This window comes from Pristis pectinata, chromosome 1, assembly GCF_009764475.1.
Source record: "Pristis pectinata isolate sPriPec2 chromosome 1, sPriPec2.1.pri, whole genome shotgun sequence".
NCBI lineage: Eukaryota > Metazoa > Chordata > Chondrichthyes > Rhinopristiformes > Pristidae > Pristis > Pristis pectinata.
This window is the reverse complement of record NC_067405.1, coordinates 506,797-521,226: the sequence shown is the minus strand read 5'-3', so window position 1 is coordinate 521,226 and position 14,430 is coordinate 506,797. Positions and strand designations below refer to the sequence as shown.

Here is a 14,430-nt window from a genome sequence, read left to right as displayed (position 1 = left end):
TGCCCCTCATGATTTTGCACACCTCTACAAGATCACCCCTCATTCTCCTATGCTTCAATGAAAAAAGTCCCAACCTGTATGACTAAGGGAGCTAGGGCTTTACTCTTCGAATAGAAGAAGGATGAGAGGAGATGTGATAGTTCAAGGGAGATATCAGAGGAAGGTTTTTTACCCAGAGAATGGTTGGGGCATGGAATGTGCTGCCTGGGGCAGTGGTGGAGGCAGGTATATTGGTCAAATTCAAGAGATTGTTAGATAAGCATATGGAGGAATTTAGAATAGAGGGATATGTGGGAGGAAGGGGTTAGATAGTCTTAGGCAAGGTTTAAATGTTGGCACGACACTGTGGGCCGAAGGGCCTGTATTGTGCTGTACTGTTCTATGTTCTATCCCCATCTTATTCCTTGGCTCCATCCATAAAGCCTCAGTGGATGATGGCTCAGTAATTTCATCTCTGACTACTGCTGTGTCGTTCTCCTTAATCAGAAATGCAACTCCCTGTCCTCTCTTTCCTCCACCTCTATCCCACCTATAGCACCTGTACCCTGGAACTTTCAGCTGCCAGTCCTGTCTCTGTCTTAGCCATGTTTCTGTAATTGCTATAATATCTCAGTCTAATGTAGTTATCTATTTTGGGTATTTACCAGAGAGAGAACAGGTGATCAAGAGTGGTAAAATATGAAGCTGCCTACCTCAAATAATACATGCCAACTGAATTCATCACCTTTTAAAATGACTGGCAGTAGGATGTGGACCAAAGGCAATGCAGATGAGATTAGAGTACACATCAGCCATGACCTCAGTAAGTGGCAGATTGGCTGAACTGTGTCTTGTTCCATTGGCATCTAACAAGCTAAGTGAAAAATTGCTCAGTTGTCTCCTAATGCAAACAAATTCAATTCAATTCATCTGGTTATTTCTCTGTTATCATCCTCCCCTTTATCAGTGAAGGGGTAGATGTAATCATCAGTGGTTCTGCAAACAGCATATAACTTGCTCACAGAAGCTCTGTTTGGGTTCTGCCAGAATCATTGCTCCAGTCATTGCTCCAAAACTCTGGTGAGACCACACTTAGACTACTGTGTCCAGTTCTGGTCACCTCATTATAGGGATGATGTGGAAGCGTTGGAAAGGGTGCAGAGGAGATTTACCAAGATGCTGCCTAGTTTAGAGAGTATGCATTATGAGGAGAGACTAAAGGAGCTAGGGCTGTTCTCATTGGAGAGAAGGAGGATGAGGGGAGACGTGATAGAGGTGTACAAAATATTAAGAGGAATAGATGGAGTGGACAGCCAGCGCCTCTTTCCCAGGGCACCAATGCTCAATACAAGAGGGTATGGCCTTAAGGTAATGGGTGGGAAGTTCAAGGGAGATGTCAGAGGGAGGTTTTTCACCCAGAGAGTGGTTGGTGCATGGAATGCGCTGCCTGGGGTGGTGGTGGAGGCTGATACATTGGTCAAGTTCACGAGATTGTTAGGTAAGCATATGGAGGAATTTAAAATAGAGGAATATGTGGGAGGAAGGGGTTAGATAGTCTTAGGAGTGGTTTGAAGGTCAACACAACGTGGTGGGCTGAAGGGCCTGTATTGTGCTGTATGGTTCTATGGTTCATTGACTTGAAACAGCCAAGAGCTGAGTGGTGGTGAAGTGAGAGTTACTGCCCTTGAAGGGACCATTTGTCCAAGTCTGGCACAGGGAAGCCTGAGAACCAGCAAAATCAAAGGGGTCAGAGGTAATGTACAAGTGACCGGAGTCACGCTAAGCAGTGATCATTATTGTTAGGGAGAAGCACTTCAACACCAGAATGCTACCACTCCTCTGCATGGTGTCAGAATTATGAAAACCTATGGCACAGATGGAGGTTATTTAGCTTGCACTAGCCCTAAAAGAGCTAAGCTAAGCTACCTAATCCCATTTCCCAGTTTACCTCAGCTAAAATTCTCCTGTACCAACGATTTCTCCATAAACCTCTACACCCTGTGTAGGTACAGCTCTGGCCCAACTCATGCTGTATGCCATCTGCGTGAATACTTGCTCTTGCACTCTTTAGCTCAGCCAATGAAGGCAAACATCCTGTATGGGAGGACATTATCCTCCCGTTCTACCTTCAGGGATCTGTGGGCAAGTATTTAAAGATCCTCTGCTCCTCAACACTTAATGATATATTCTTGTTTATTAGTTGCCCTACTCAAACATGGCATCTCGGGCACATGTTGTTTAATGCCCAACACCAAACTCCTGAAATCGGCAACCTAATTGAAGGCAGAGGGTTGCCAGTAGTACTCGAAATACTCAAGATGTTCTCAAAGCCTCCTTAGAAGAAGTGTAATGTTCTCACTGGCTCGTGGGAATCCCAGGCCTGTGGCAAAACAGAGGAGTGTCTGGAATGACACCAAGATCCTCGAGCATAGGGTAGCCCAATGAAAATGGTGGGAGTGCACCACTCCCATGCTCCTCGCATTGTGCTGGGGTCCATGGATCTCACACTGTCCTCAGCCATCCAAGAAATGCTGAGTAGGAAAGGAAGAAAGTTACCTCTGATCCTGAAGAGCTGCCAAAAAAGACGTGTAATTTCTCTGAATTGAATTCCATTTCCCTCCTCTCTGTTTCCTTGTCTGATCCACTAGTGTCTTCCTGCATGGACAGCTTTCTTCGGTATAATTAACGTGCAGAATTTTGTCACCTGCACGTTCAAAAACACCTTCTACATTTGTCTAAATTATTCATGTATTTGCTAAAATACTTGTCAGGAAGGGAAATGTCTGATAAGGTTTGTGTGCAAGTCTAGCAAGCCACCCACTTCAGAGGCAGTTTGAAATGGGTAGTAGAAGTCAGCTGAACCAGCACAAGCTACATCCAGTGATGAATCAATAAACAAAAAAACTGTGGGGCCAATTATCTGCTGCTTCATCAGTGATCATCCTTCTGTCATCAACCCTCAGATATTGTAACAGTCTGTACCAAGCAGGGCCTGCATTTAGGCTGATGAAAGGTGTGCAATAGTCGTGTGCCAGGCGTTGCCCATGTGTGATAAAATGTCTCGTGCACTCCCTCTTAATATTCTTTACCAACATCATTAGCATCTGGGTCAATTGTGGAAGCAATGCATTAATCTAATGGATTTGAGGGAAGGGCTGCAGGTGGTGTGTTCTGCAATGAGTAGCTCACCTCTGGACTTCTCAAAGCCTTTTCACCATCTACATGGTTCATCAGGATTGTGATGGATCAGTCTTTACTCTGCTGGACAGTGCTGCTATAGTGATACTGGACAACAGACTACCCAGTACAGAGAAAAGGCAGTGATCAGGTGTGTTGGCTAGTATCGGTGATAGGCAAATTGAGGGATGGCATAAACCAACATTTGGACAGGAACAGGCAACTGAGGACAGTCAGTGTAGATTTGTTGGGGAAGCTTGTGTAATGAACATGACTACATTTTTTGGGGGGGGTGGGGTATTGAGTGTGGAAAAGTGTAGATAATTATATGTAATACGCCAGATTTTTAACAAGGTGTTTAACAAAATTCCACATAGCAAAATTAAATAAAAAAGCAAGAACCTCTTGGAGCCAAGGGAAGGTGGTAGTTTGGATTAAAAACTGGCTTTGTGGGAGATAAAAGATAACAATTGACAGCTGTTTCATTGACTGCAGTGAGGACCGCAGGGCTCAGTACCAAGCCCATATGTAAACGATTTGAAATTTAGGTGGGCCACAATTAAGAAATTTACTGATGATATCAAAATTGGCAGTGGGCTTGATAGTGGAGAAGTCTCCATAGTCTTTGGCCAAAGAATGATACTGATCAAGTGGTGAGATGCGCAGAGCAGTGGCAGATGGAATTTAGTCATACAGCATGGAAACTGGCCCTCCAACCCGCCACGATTATGCTGACCGTCAAGTCTGTCTATACTAATTTCACTTGCCTGTATTAATTCCATATTTCTCCAGACACTGCTCATCCATGTACCTGTCCACATGACCCCTAAATGTTGTTACTGTTCCTCCACCACCTCCACTGGCAGCTCGTTCCAGATACCAACTACTCTGTGTGTGAACATTTACCCCTCAGGTCCCCTTTTAAAACTCATCCCTCTCACCTTAAACCTATGCCCTCTAGTTTTAGACACCCCTACCACTGGGAAACAACTGGCTATCACATCCTGTAATATGACAACCAGAACTCCATATAGCACCCCAGCTGTGGCCTACCTAATGTTTCATACAGTTGCTTAAAAATATGAGATGATGCATTTTGGGAGAGCTCATAAATACAGATATATGCAAAGAATGGTAGGACTCTGGGGAATACTGAGGAACAGTGGAACCTTGATATACATATTGCTAAAGGCAGCAGCACAGTTAGATAAGTTGGTTAAGAAGTCACACAGGTTACTTGCTGGGGCAAGGAATGTAGGAGCAGAGAGGGTTGTGGTGCAACTGTATAAAACATTAGCCATGGTTGTCATACTATAGGAAGGATGTGATTGCGCTGGACGGGGTGCAGAGGAGATTCATCAGTATGCTGCCTGGGACGGATGTTTTAGCTGTGAGGAGAGACTGTCAGGTTGGGTTTGTTTTCTTTGGAGGGACAAGGCTGAAAAGGGGCCTGATTGAGTACAAATTTGAGGGGCATAGAGGGGGTAGATATGGAGAAACTTTTCCTCTTAACATAAGTGTCTATAACCAGAAGACATGGGTTTATGGTGAGGACTAGGACATTTAGATGAGATTTGAGGAAGAATTTTTTCAACCAGAGGATGGTTGAAATCTGGAATGCACTGGCTGAGGGAGTGGTGGAGACAGCCTCTCAAAGCTTTGAAGCATTCGTATGAACCCCTGAACACCAGGGCAAAAAAGGGTACAGGACAAATGCTGGAAGATGGAATTAGTATGGATAGATACCTGGTGGCTGGCAAGGCCATTGTGGGTTGAAGAACTTGTTTCAATGCTGTTAGTCTCTGTGATTCTTGACTTGAAGGAAGTTCTCGGCATTAGGGAGATGCCAGTGGGCTAGTTGGGTCAATGCAGAAGTGGAAAATAGAATTTGTTCTGGAAAGAAATGGTGTGTTTGGTGAGGCAGAGATGGCAAGAGAGAAACAATAAATGGTGGTATGCTGAAACTACAGAGGAAGAAGGGTCTCTTGGAATGATGTTCACAATTGCCTGAAAGATAAGGCCCATAGGATACTGTTGGCTGAGACACAGAACATAAGAGCATGTTAGGACTGCATAAACACCATTTACACCACAGCTAGAGTACACTTCTGGTCACAGTACTACATGAAGGATGAGGGTGCAGAAGAGATTTAAGAGGATGTTATCATCGTGAGCAGATTGTTTTATTTTGGGGATTTTAATTGAGGTGTGCAGATTGTGAGACCGAGAGCTGTCAAATGCAATTAACTCATTTTTAGCCAGCATGGAAATGAGGGGCTGAAATGGCCTCTATCTGCAGCATAAACTTTGGTGATGTCTGCCCCTGAATGTCCAGTCCCTCCGTTGGTGTAATGGTAAAATTTATGGTGTTAGGAGTGCTGCAAAGAGAGAGGAAGCTGAAGTTCATTGTCCTGTGTGAAATGAGAACTTTACCATCCAGCCCCCAGACTTGCTTTCCCAAAGTCTGTGTGAAAGGTCAGGGTCTAACCTTTACTGCCCAATCATTGGAACTGAGGAATAAGAAAGGGATGACCACATTAATGGGGCTATAGTATAGACCTCCCAATAGTCAGCGGGATTTAGAGGAGCACATTTGTAGAGAGCAGACAGTTGCAAGAAAAATAAAGTTGTGACAGTAGGTGATTTTAACTTTACACATTTACTGGGACTCGCCATACTGTAAAGGGATTGGACGGGACAGAGTTTGTCAAATGTATTCAGGAAAGTTTTCTCAATCAATATGTAGAGGTCCCAACTAGAGAGAGCACGATACTGGATCTCTTCTTAGGGAATGAGACAGGGCAGGTGACAGGAGTGTGTGTAGGTGAACACTTTGGATCTAGTGATCATAATTCCATTAGTTTCAAGATAATTATGGAGAAGGATAGGAGAAGGTCCTTGGGTTGAGATTCTAAATCGGAGTAAGGCCAATTTTGATGGCATCAGAAGGGATCTGACGGGCGTGGATTGGGATACCTGGTGTGCCACAGGGATCGGTGCTGGGTCCATTGTTGTTAATGATTTTAGATGATGGTAAACTGGTTCAAAAAATTTGCGGATGACACCAACATTGAGGGCGTAGTGGATAGCGAGGAAGGCTATCAAAGCTTGCAGTGTGATGTTGACCAGCTAGAAAAATGGCTGAAAAATGGCAGATGGAATTTAATGCAGACAAGTGTACGGTGTTGCACTTTGGGAGGACAAACCAGGGTAAGACTTGCACAGTGAATGGTAGGGCTCTGAGGTGTGCGGTGGAACAAAGAAACCTTGCAGGAAAGTGGCTGAGGTAGTGAGGTAGTTTGTGAGGTAGTTTAGAAGTTTTGGAGGGATATGGTCCTGGTGCAGGTAGATTGGACTTGGCAGAAGATCGGGTTGGCATGGACTAGATGGGCCGAAGTGCCTGTTTCTGTGCTGTTGTGACTCCTGACTTCCCCTTCCTGAAGTCCACAATCAGATCTGTGGTCTTGCTGATGTTGAGTGCAAAGTTGTTGTTGCGACACTGCTCAGCCAGCCAATCTACCTCACTCCTGTAAACCTCATCGCCATCTGAGATTCTACCAACAACAGTGGTGTCATTGGCGAATTTATGGATGGTGTTTGAGCTGTGCTTAGCCACACAGTGAGTGCAGAGAGAGTAGAGCAGTTGGCTAAGCATGCATCCTTGAGGTGCACCTGTGTGGATTGTCAGCGAGGAGGAGATGTTATTACCAATTTGCACTGACTGTGGTCTCCTAATAAGGAAGCCGAGGATCCAGTTGCAGGGAGAGGACCAGGTTTTGAAGCTTGGTTATTCCACTGAGGGAATGATGGTATTGAATGCCGAGCTGTTGTCAATAAACAGCAGCCTGACTTATGTCTTGTGGTTGTCTGGGTACTCAAAGTCGAATGGAGAACCAGTGAAGTTGTGTCTGCTGTAGACTGGTTGTGGCAGTAGGGGAATTGAAGCAGGTCCAGGTCCTTGCTCAGGCAGGAATTAATTTTGTCCATAACTGACCTCTCAAAGCACTTCATGATGGTGGATGTGAGTGCTGCTGGGTGCTAGTCATTGAGGCAGCTCACCCTACTCTTCTTGGGCACTGGAATGATTGCTGCCCTTTTGAAGCAGGTGGGGACAGTAGGTGAGCTAGAGAAACAAAGGACTGCAGATGCTGGAATCTAGATGAAAAACACTATGATGCTGGAGGAACTCAGCAGGCCAGGCAGCATCTGTGGAGAAAAGCAGGCAGTCAACGTTTCGGGTCAGGACCCTTCTTTAGGACTGAAGATAGGAAAAGGGGAAGCCCAATATATAGGAGTGATAGGAGCAGTGATAAGTGGACAAAAGAGGGGAGATGGGGTGGGTACAAGGTGGTGATAGGTGGATGCGGGTAAGAGATAGTGATAGGCAGGAGGAGGGGAGAGCAGATCCACCAGGGGATGGGTCAAAGGTAAGGAGAGAAAGGAAAAACAAGAGTAGAAAAAAAAGATAGGCTACTAAAGGGAAGAAGAGAAGAAGCACGGTGGGGGGGGGGTGTTGTGGGGAAGGGGGGTAGGGATTACTTAAAGTGGGAGGATTCAATGTTCATGCCGTTAGGCTGCAAGGTTCCAAGATGGAAAATTAGGTGCTGTTCCTCTAGTTTGCGCTTGGAATTCTGGCAGTGGAGGAAGCTGAGGACTGAATATCAGTGATAGTGTGGGAGGGGGAGTTGAAGTGACTGGCAATGGTGAGATACAGATCATGGTTACGGACAGAGCACAGGTGTTCTGCGAAATGGTCACCTAGTCTGCGTTTGGTCTCACCAGTGTAGAGGAGGCCACACTGAATGCAGTAGATGATATTAAGGGATGTGCAGGTGAATCTCTGTCTCACCTGAAAGGACTGTTTGGGTCCCTGGATGGAGATGGTGTAGGGGCAGATGTTGCACCTATGGTGGGGGCAGTGGAAAGTTCTTGGGGTGTGAGCGGGATGGGTGATGGGGGGAGGAGTGAACTAGGGAGTTGCGGAGAGAGTGGTCCCTGCGAAAGGCAGAAAGGGGTGGGGAGGGGAAGATATGCTTGGTGGTGGGGTCCCATTGCAGATGGTGGAAGTGGTGGAGAATGATGTGTTGGATACGTAGGCTGGTGGGATGAAGTGTGAGGAAAAGGGAGACCCTATCCCTGTTGGGTCTGGGAGGGGTTGGGGTGAGAGCAGAGGTGCGGGAAATGGCAGCGATATGGGTGTGAGCTCTCTTGACCACAGTCAGGGGAAGCATCAGTTAGAAAGGAAGTTGGACATCTCGGATGTCCTGGAGTGGAAAGCCTCATCATGGGAGCAGATGTGGCAGAGGTGGAGAAATTGAGAGAGAGGGATAGCGTCCTTGCGAAAGGCAGGGTAGGAGGAGCTGTAATCGAGGTAGCTGTGGGCGTCAGTGGGTTTGTAGAAGATGTCAGTAGATAAGGAATCTCCTGAGATGGAGACCGAAAGATCGAGGAAGGAGAGAGAGGTGGCAGAGATAGCCCAAGTGAATTGGAGATCAAGATGAAAATTAGTGGCGAGAATTATGAAGCTGTCAAGTTCCGCATGGAACAAGAGGTTGCAACAATGCAGTTGTTGAGATAGCAGAGAAAGAGTTGAGGAATGGGGCCGGAGTAGGCTTGGAAGAGTTGGATATGCCTGCCTCTTCGTTAGCTGTGTTGAACAGTCTCTGTTCCAAGCCTACTCAGCCCCATTGCAGCCTAACGGCATGAACATTGAATTCTCCCACTTTAAGTAATCCCCACCCCCACCCCCCACCCCCCCCCCCCCCCGTGCTTCTTCTCTCCTTCCCTTTCCTAGCCTCTCTCTTCTTTCCACCCTTGTTCTTCCTTTCTTTCCTTACCTTTGATCCATCCCCCAGCGGAACTGCTCTCCCCACCTCTCCCACTCCTGCCCATCATTACCTCTTACCTGTCACCTATCACCACCTTGTGCCCACCCCGCCTCCCCTCTTTTGTCCACCTATCAGCTTTTCCCTCCTATATATTGGGCTTCCCCTTTTCCTATTTTCAGTCCTGAAGAAGTGTCCTGACCTGAAACGTTGACCGCCTGCTTTTCTTCACGGATGCTGCCTGACCTGCTGAGTTCCTCCATCGTCATCGTGTTTTTCAACAGTAGGTGAGCGATTGGATTGGAGTTTGGTAGGTGAGGATTTAGCTTAAGGGATTTGGAAGTGATTGGTCAGGGTCATTGGGAGATAGTGTGGTCAACAATTGTTGGACTGGGATTCCAGGATTGGAAGATTTGGGGCAAAGCAGTAGGGAGGCAAGGAATAGAGCTGGGAGATGTTGGAGTGAGGATATCAGTGCTTGGGGTGGGCAATGTTCTATGTGGTCAAGTGTTTGATGAACTTGCTTATTATGGGCGTCTTGCTCTCAACAGGTAGATGTCAGGACAACAGCTTTGGCCTTTGCAATCACAGACTCAGAGTTATCAGATGAGGAGGCTTCAATTCTGGAGAGTGGAGGATTCACAGTGTCTCGAGGAACAACGCCACAACTTTCAGATGTGTCGGAAGGTAAGGCAGATATCTGGAATTCGCTGTATGCGCAGGACAAGACTGCTCTCCCACTCTCATTCATATGGAGTGTGCAATAGTTCAATCTAAAACCACTGTATTATTGCCTAAACAAGGGAGACTACAACGGGACGAGGGAGGAGTTGGCTGGTGTAGACTGGAAATGCAGGCTATATGGAGGGACAGTTGAGGAACAGTGGAAGACTTTCAAAGAGATTTTTCACGATGCTCCAGTTAATAGCAAGGACGGTAAGGGTGGGGAGAGCCAGCCTTAGATAACTAAAGAAATAAAAGAAGGCATCGAGCCAGAAGCTCATGCATACAGTCACCAAGAGTAGTGGGAAACCAGAAGATTAAGATTTCTTTATTAGTCACATATACATCGAAACACACAGTGAAATGCATCTTTTGTGTAGAGTGTTCTGGGGACAGCCCGCAAGTGTCGTCACGCTTCCAGCGCCAACATAGCATGTCCACAACTTCCTAACCCGTACGTCTTTGGAATGTGGGAGGAAACTGGAGCACCCGGAGGAAACCCACGCAGACACGGGATGAACGTACAAACTCCTTACAGACAGTGGCCGGAATTGAACCCGGGTCACTGGCGCTGTAATGGCATTATGCTAACCACTACACTACCGGGCCTGCCCTATAAAATCCTTATAGACAGTGGCCGGAATTGAACCTGGAATTGGGAAAGCTTTAAAAAACAACAAAGAACCATTAAGCAAGCAATAAGGAAAGGGAAGGTAGATCATGAAAGTAACTAGCACAAAATATAAAAACAGATAGTAAAGGTTTTTAGAATTATATAAAGCGGAAAAGGGTGGCTAAAGTGAACGTAGGTCCTTTGGAAGATGAGAAGGGGGAATTAATATTGGGTAATGTGGAAATGGCTGAGGCTTTGATCGACTATTTTGTGTTGGTCTTCACGGTGGAGGACACATCTAACGTGCCAAAGAGAGGTGTTATGGATGCAATGGGAGGTGAGGACCTCAATACAATCGCACAAAAGATAGTGATGAGCAAACTAGTGGGCCTAATGGTAGACAAGTCCCCTGGTCCTGATGGGATGCATCTCAGGGTTCTGAAAGAAATGGCATAAGTTATAGCAGAGGCATTTGTGATAATTTAACAAAATTCTCTGGACTCTGGACAGGTCCCAGCAGATTGAAAGACAGTGAATGTCGCGCCACTCACTATTTAAAAAAGGTTGTAGGCAAAAGGCTGGTAACTATAGGCCAGTTAGCTTAATGGCTATAGTTGGAAAAATGCTTGAAGCTATCATTAAGGAAGAAATAGAGAGACATCTGGATAGAAGTGGTTCCATCAGGCAGACACAGCATGGATTCAGGAAGGGCAGGTTCTGTTTGACAAACTTACTGGAGTTCTTTGAGGATATAATGAGCGCAGTGGATAGAGGGGAACAGGTGGATGTTGTATACTTGGGTTTCCAGAAGGCGTTCGATAAGGTGCCGCATAAAAGACTTATCCATAAGATGAGAATGCATGGAGTTGGGGTAATGTATTAGCATGGATAGAGGATTAGTTAACCAGTAGAAGGCAGAGAGTTAGGATAAATGGGTGTTTCTCTGGTTGGCAATCAGTGGTGAGCGGGGTGCCACAGGGGTCGGTGCTGGGCCTGCAACTGTTCATGATATACACTGACGATTTGGAAGAGGGGACCGAGTGTAGCTTATCTAAGTTTGCTGATGACACTAAATTGAGTGGAAAAGTAAATTGTGCAGAGGATGCGGAGAGTCTGCAGAGAGAGATAGATAGATAGATTAAGTGAGTGGGCAAGGGTCTGGCAGACAGAGTACAATGTTGGTAAATGTGAGGTCATCCACTTTGGAAGGAAAAATAGAAGATAAGATTATTTAAATGGTGAAAGATTGCAGCATGCTGTTGTGCAGGGGGACTTGGGAGTGCTTGTGCATGAATCTCAAAAGGTTGGTTTGCGGGTGCAACAGGTTATCAAGAAGGCAAATTGAATGTTGGCCTTCATTGCTGGAGGGATTGAATTTAAGAGCAGGGAGGTTACGCTGCAACTGCACAGGGTACTGGTGAGGCCACACCTGGAGTACTGCGTACAGTTCTGGTCTCCTTACTTGAGGAAGGATATACTGGCTTTGGAGGCGGTGCAGTGGAGGTTCACCAAGTTGATTCTAGAGATGAGGGGCTTAGCCTGTGAGGAGAGAGGGAGTTGCCTGGGACTGTAATCGCTGGAATTCAGAAGAATGACAGGGGATCTTATGGAAACATATAAAATTATGAAGGGGATAGATATGATAGGGGCAGGAAGGTTGTTTCCACTGGTAGGTGAGACTAGAACTAGGGAACATGGCCTCAAGATTCGGGGAATAGAACAGTACAAAACAGAACAGGCCCTTCGGCCCACAATGTTGTGCCAACATAGCTACTCCCTCCTACCTACAGAATACCCATATCCCTCCATTTTCCTCTCATTCATGTGCCCATCCAAGCCCCTCTTAAAAGCCCCCAATAAGTTTCCCTCCACCACCCTATCAGGCAACACATTCCAGGCATCCATCATACCCTCATGTCTCTTCTGAAACTACCCCCCTCACTTTAAATGCATCGCTCGATAATGGGAAAAGATATTGCTTGTCCGCCCTATCTATGCCCCTAATAATTTTATACACTTCCAACAGATCACCCCTCAACTTCCGCCACTCCAGAGAAAAGAGCCCAAGTTTGTCCAGCCTCTCCTGATAGCACATGCCCTCTAATCCAGGCAGCATCCTAGTAAACCTCCTCTGCACCCTCTCTAAAGCCTCGACATCCTTCCTGTAGTGAGGTGACCAGAATTGCACACAATACTCTAAATGCGCCCTAACCAGAGTTCTATAGAGATGCATCATAACTTCTTGAATCCTGTACTCAATACCTTGATTAATGAAAGCAAGCATTCCATAAGCCTTCTTAACCACCCTGCCTACCTGTGTACCTATGTAGAATAGATTTAGGACAGAGATGAGGAGAAACTGCTTTTCCCAGAGAGTAGTGAATCTGGGGGAATTCTCTGCCCACGGAAGCAGTGGAGGCTACCTCATTAAATATATTGAAGACACAGACAGATTTTTGCATAATGGGGGAATTAGTTATGGGGAAAAGGCAGGTAGGTGGATCTGAGTCCACGGCCAGATCAGCCATGATCTGGATCAGGCTCGATGAGTGGGCTCGATGAGTGGGCCAGATGGCTGACTCCTGTTCCTATTTCTTACGTTCTTATGAGCTCTCCAATTTATCCCACTCTGAACAGAACATTACAGCACAGTACAGGCCCTTCGGCCCGCAATGTTGTGCCGACATTTTATCCTGCTCGAAGATCTGTCTAACCCTTCCCTTCTTCTAACCATAGCCCTCCATTTCTCTATCATTCATGTGTCTATCTAAGAGCATCTTAAATGTCCCTGATGTACCTGCCCCCACAACCTCTGCCGGCAGTGCGTTCCACGCACCCACCACTCTCCGTGTAAAAAAAAAAAACTTACCCCTGACATCCCCCTTATACCTTCCTCCAAGCACCTTAAAATTATGTCCCCTCGTGTTAGCCATTGTCGCACTGGGAAAAAGTCTCTGACTCTCCACTCGATCTATGCCTCTTGTACACCTCTATCAAGTCCCCTCTCATCCTCCTCCTCTCCAAAAAGAAAAGCCCTAGCTCACTCAATCTATCCTCATAAGGCATGCTCTCCAATCCAGGCAACATCCTGGTAAACCTCCTCCGCATCCTTTCTAAAACTTCCACATCCTTCCTATAATGAGGAGACCAGAACTGGACAATACTCCAAGTGTGGTCTAACCAGAGTTCTATAGAGCTGCAACATCACCTTGTGGCTCTTGAACTCGATACCCTGACTAATGAAGGCCAACATTCCATACACCTTCTTAACAACCCTATCGACCTGGGCGGCAACCTTGAAGGATTTATGGACGTAGACCCCAAGATCTCTCTGTTCCTTCACACTGCTAAGAGTCCTGCCATTAACCTTGTATTCTGCCTTCAAATTCAATCTCCTGGTGTACCACTTCACACTTATCCAGGTTGAACTCCATCTGCCACTTCTCAGCCCAGCTCTGCATTCTATCAATATCCTGTTATAATCTACAGCAACCTTCTACACTATCCACAACACCACCAACCTTTGTATCATCAGCAAACTTACTAACCCACCCTTCCATATCCTCATCCAAGTCATTTATAAAAATTACAAAGAGCTGGGGTCCCAGAACAGATCCCTGCAGAATGCCACTGGTCAATGACTGCCAGGCAGAATACACTCCATCTACTACCACCCTCTGTCTTCTATGGGTGAGCCAATTCTGAATCCAGACAGCCAAGTTTCCCTGGATCCCATGCCACCTGACTTTCTGAATGAGCCTTCCATGAGGAACCTTATCAAACGCCTTACTAAAATCCACATATACCACATCCACTGCTCTACCTTCATCAATGTGCTTTGTCACATCCTCAAAGAATTCAGTCGGGCTCGTGAGGCATGACCTGCCCCTCACAAAGCCATGCTGACTGTCCCTAATCAGCCTATGCTTCTCCAAATGCCCATAAATCCTGACTCTAAGAATCTTCTCCAGTAATTTGCCCACCACTGAAGTAAGACTCACTGGTCTGTAATTCCCAGGGTTATCCCTACTCCCTTTCATAAACAAAGGAACAACATTTGCCACCCTCCAATCATCTGGCACTACTCCTGTGGCCAGTGAGGACGCAAAGATT

General features: G+C 46.2%; 1 protein-coding gene across 3 annotated transcripts in view; it reads left to right on the top strand.

Moving 5' to 3' along the window:
• retreg2 (reticulophagy regulator family member 2) overlaps nt 1-14,430 on the top strand; it is a 45,674-nt gene that overhangs the window by 27,017 nt on the left and 4,227 nt on the right. For all 3 annotated transcript variants that reach the window (XM_052025940.1, XM_052025931.1, XM_052025925.1), the window contains one exon: nt 9,533-9,668. In XM_052025940.1, the coding sequence (XP_051881900.1) occupies nt 9,533-9,668 (136 nt within the window). The remainder of the gene's footprint in view (nt 1-9,532; nt 9,669-14,430) is intronic.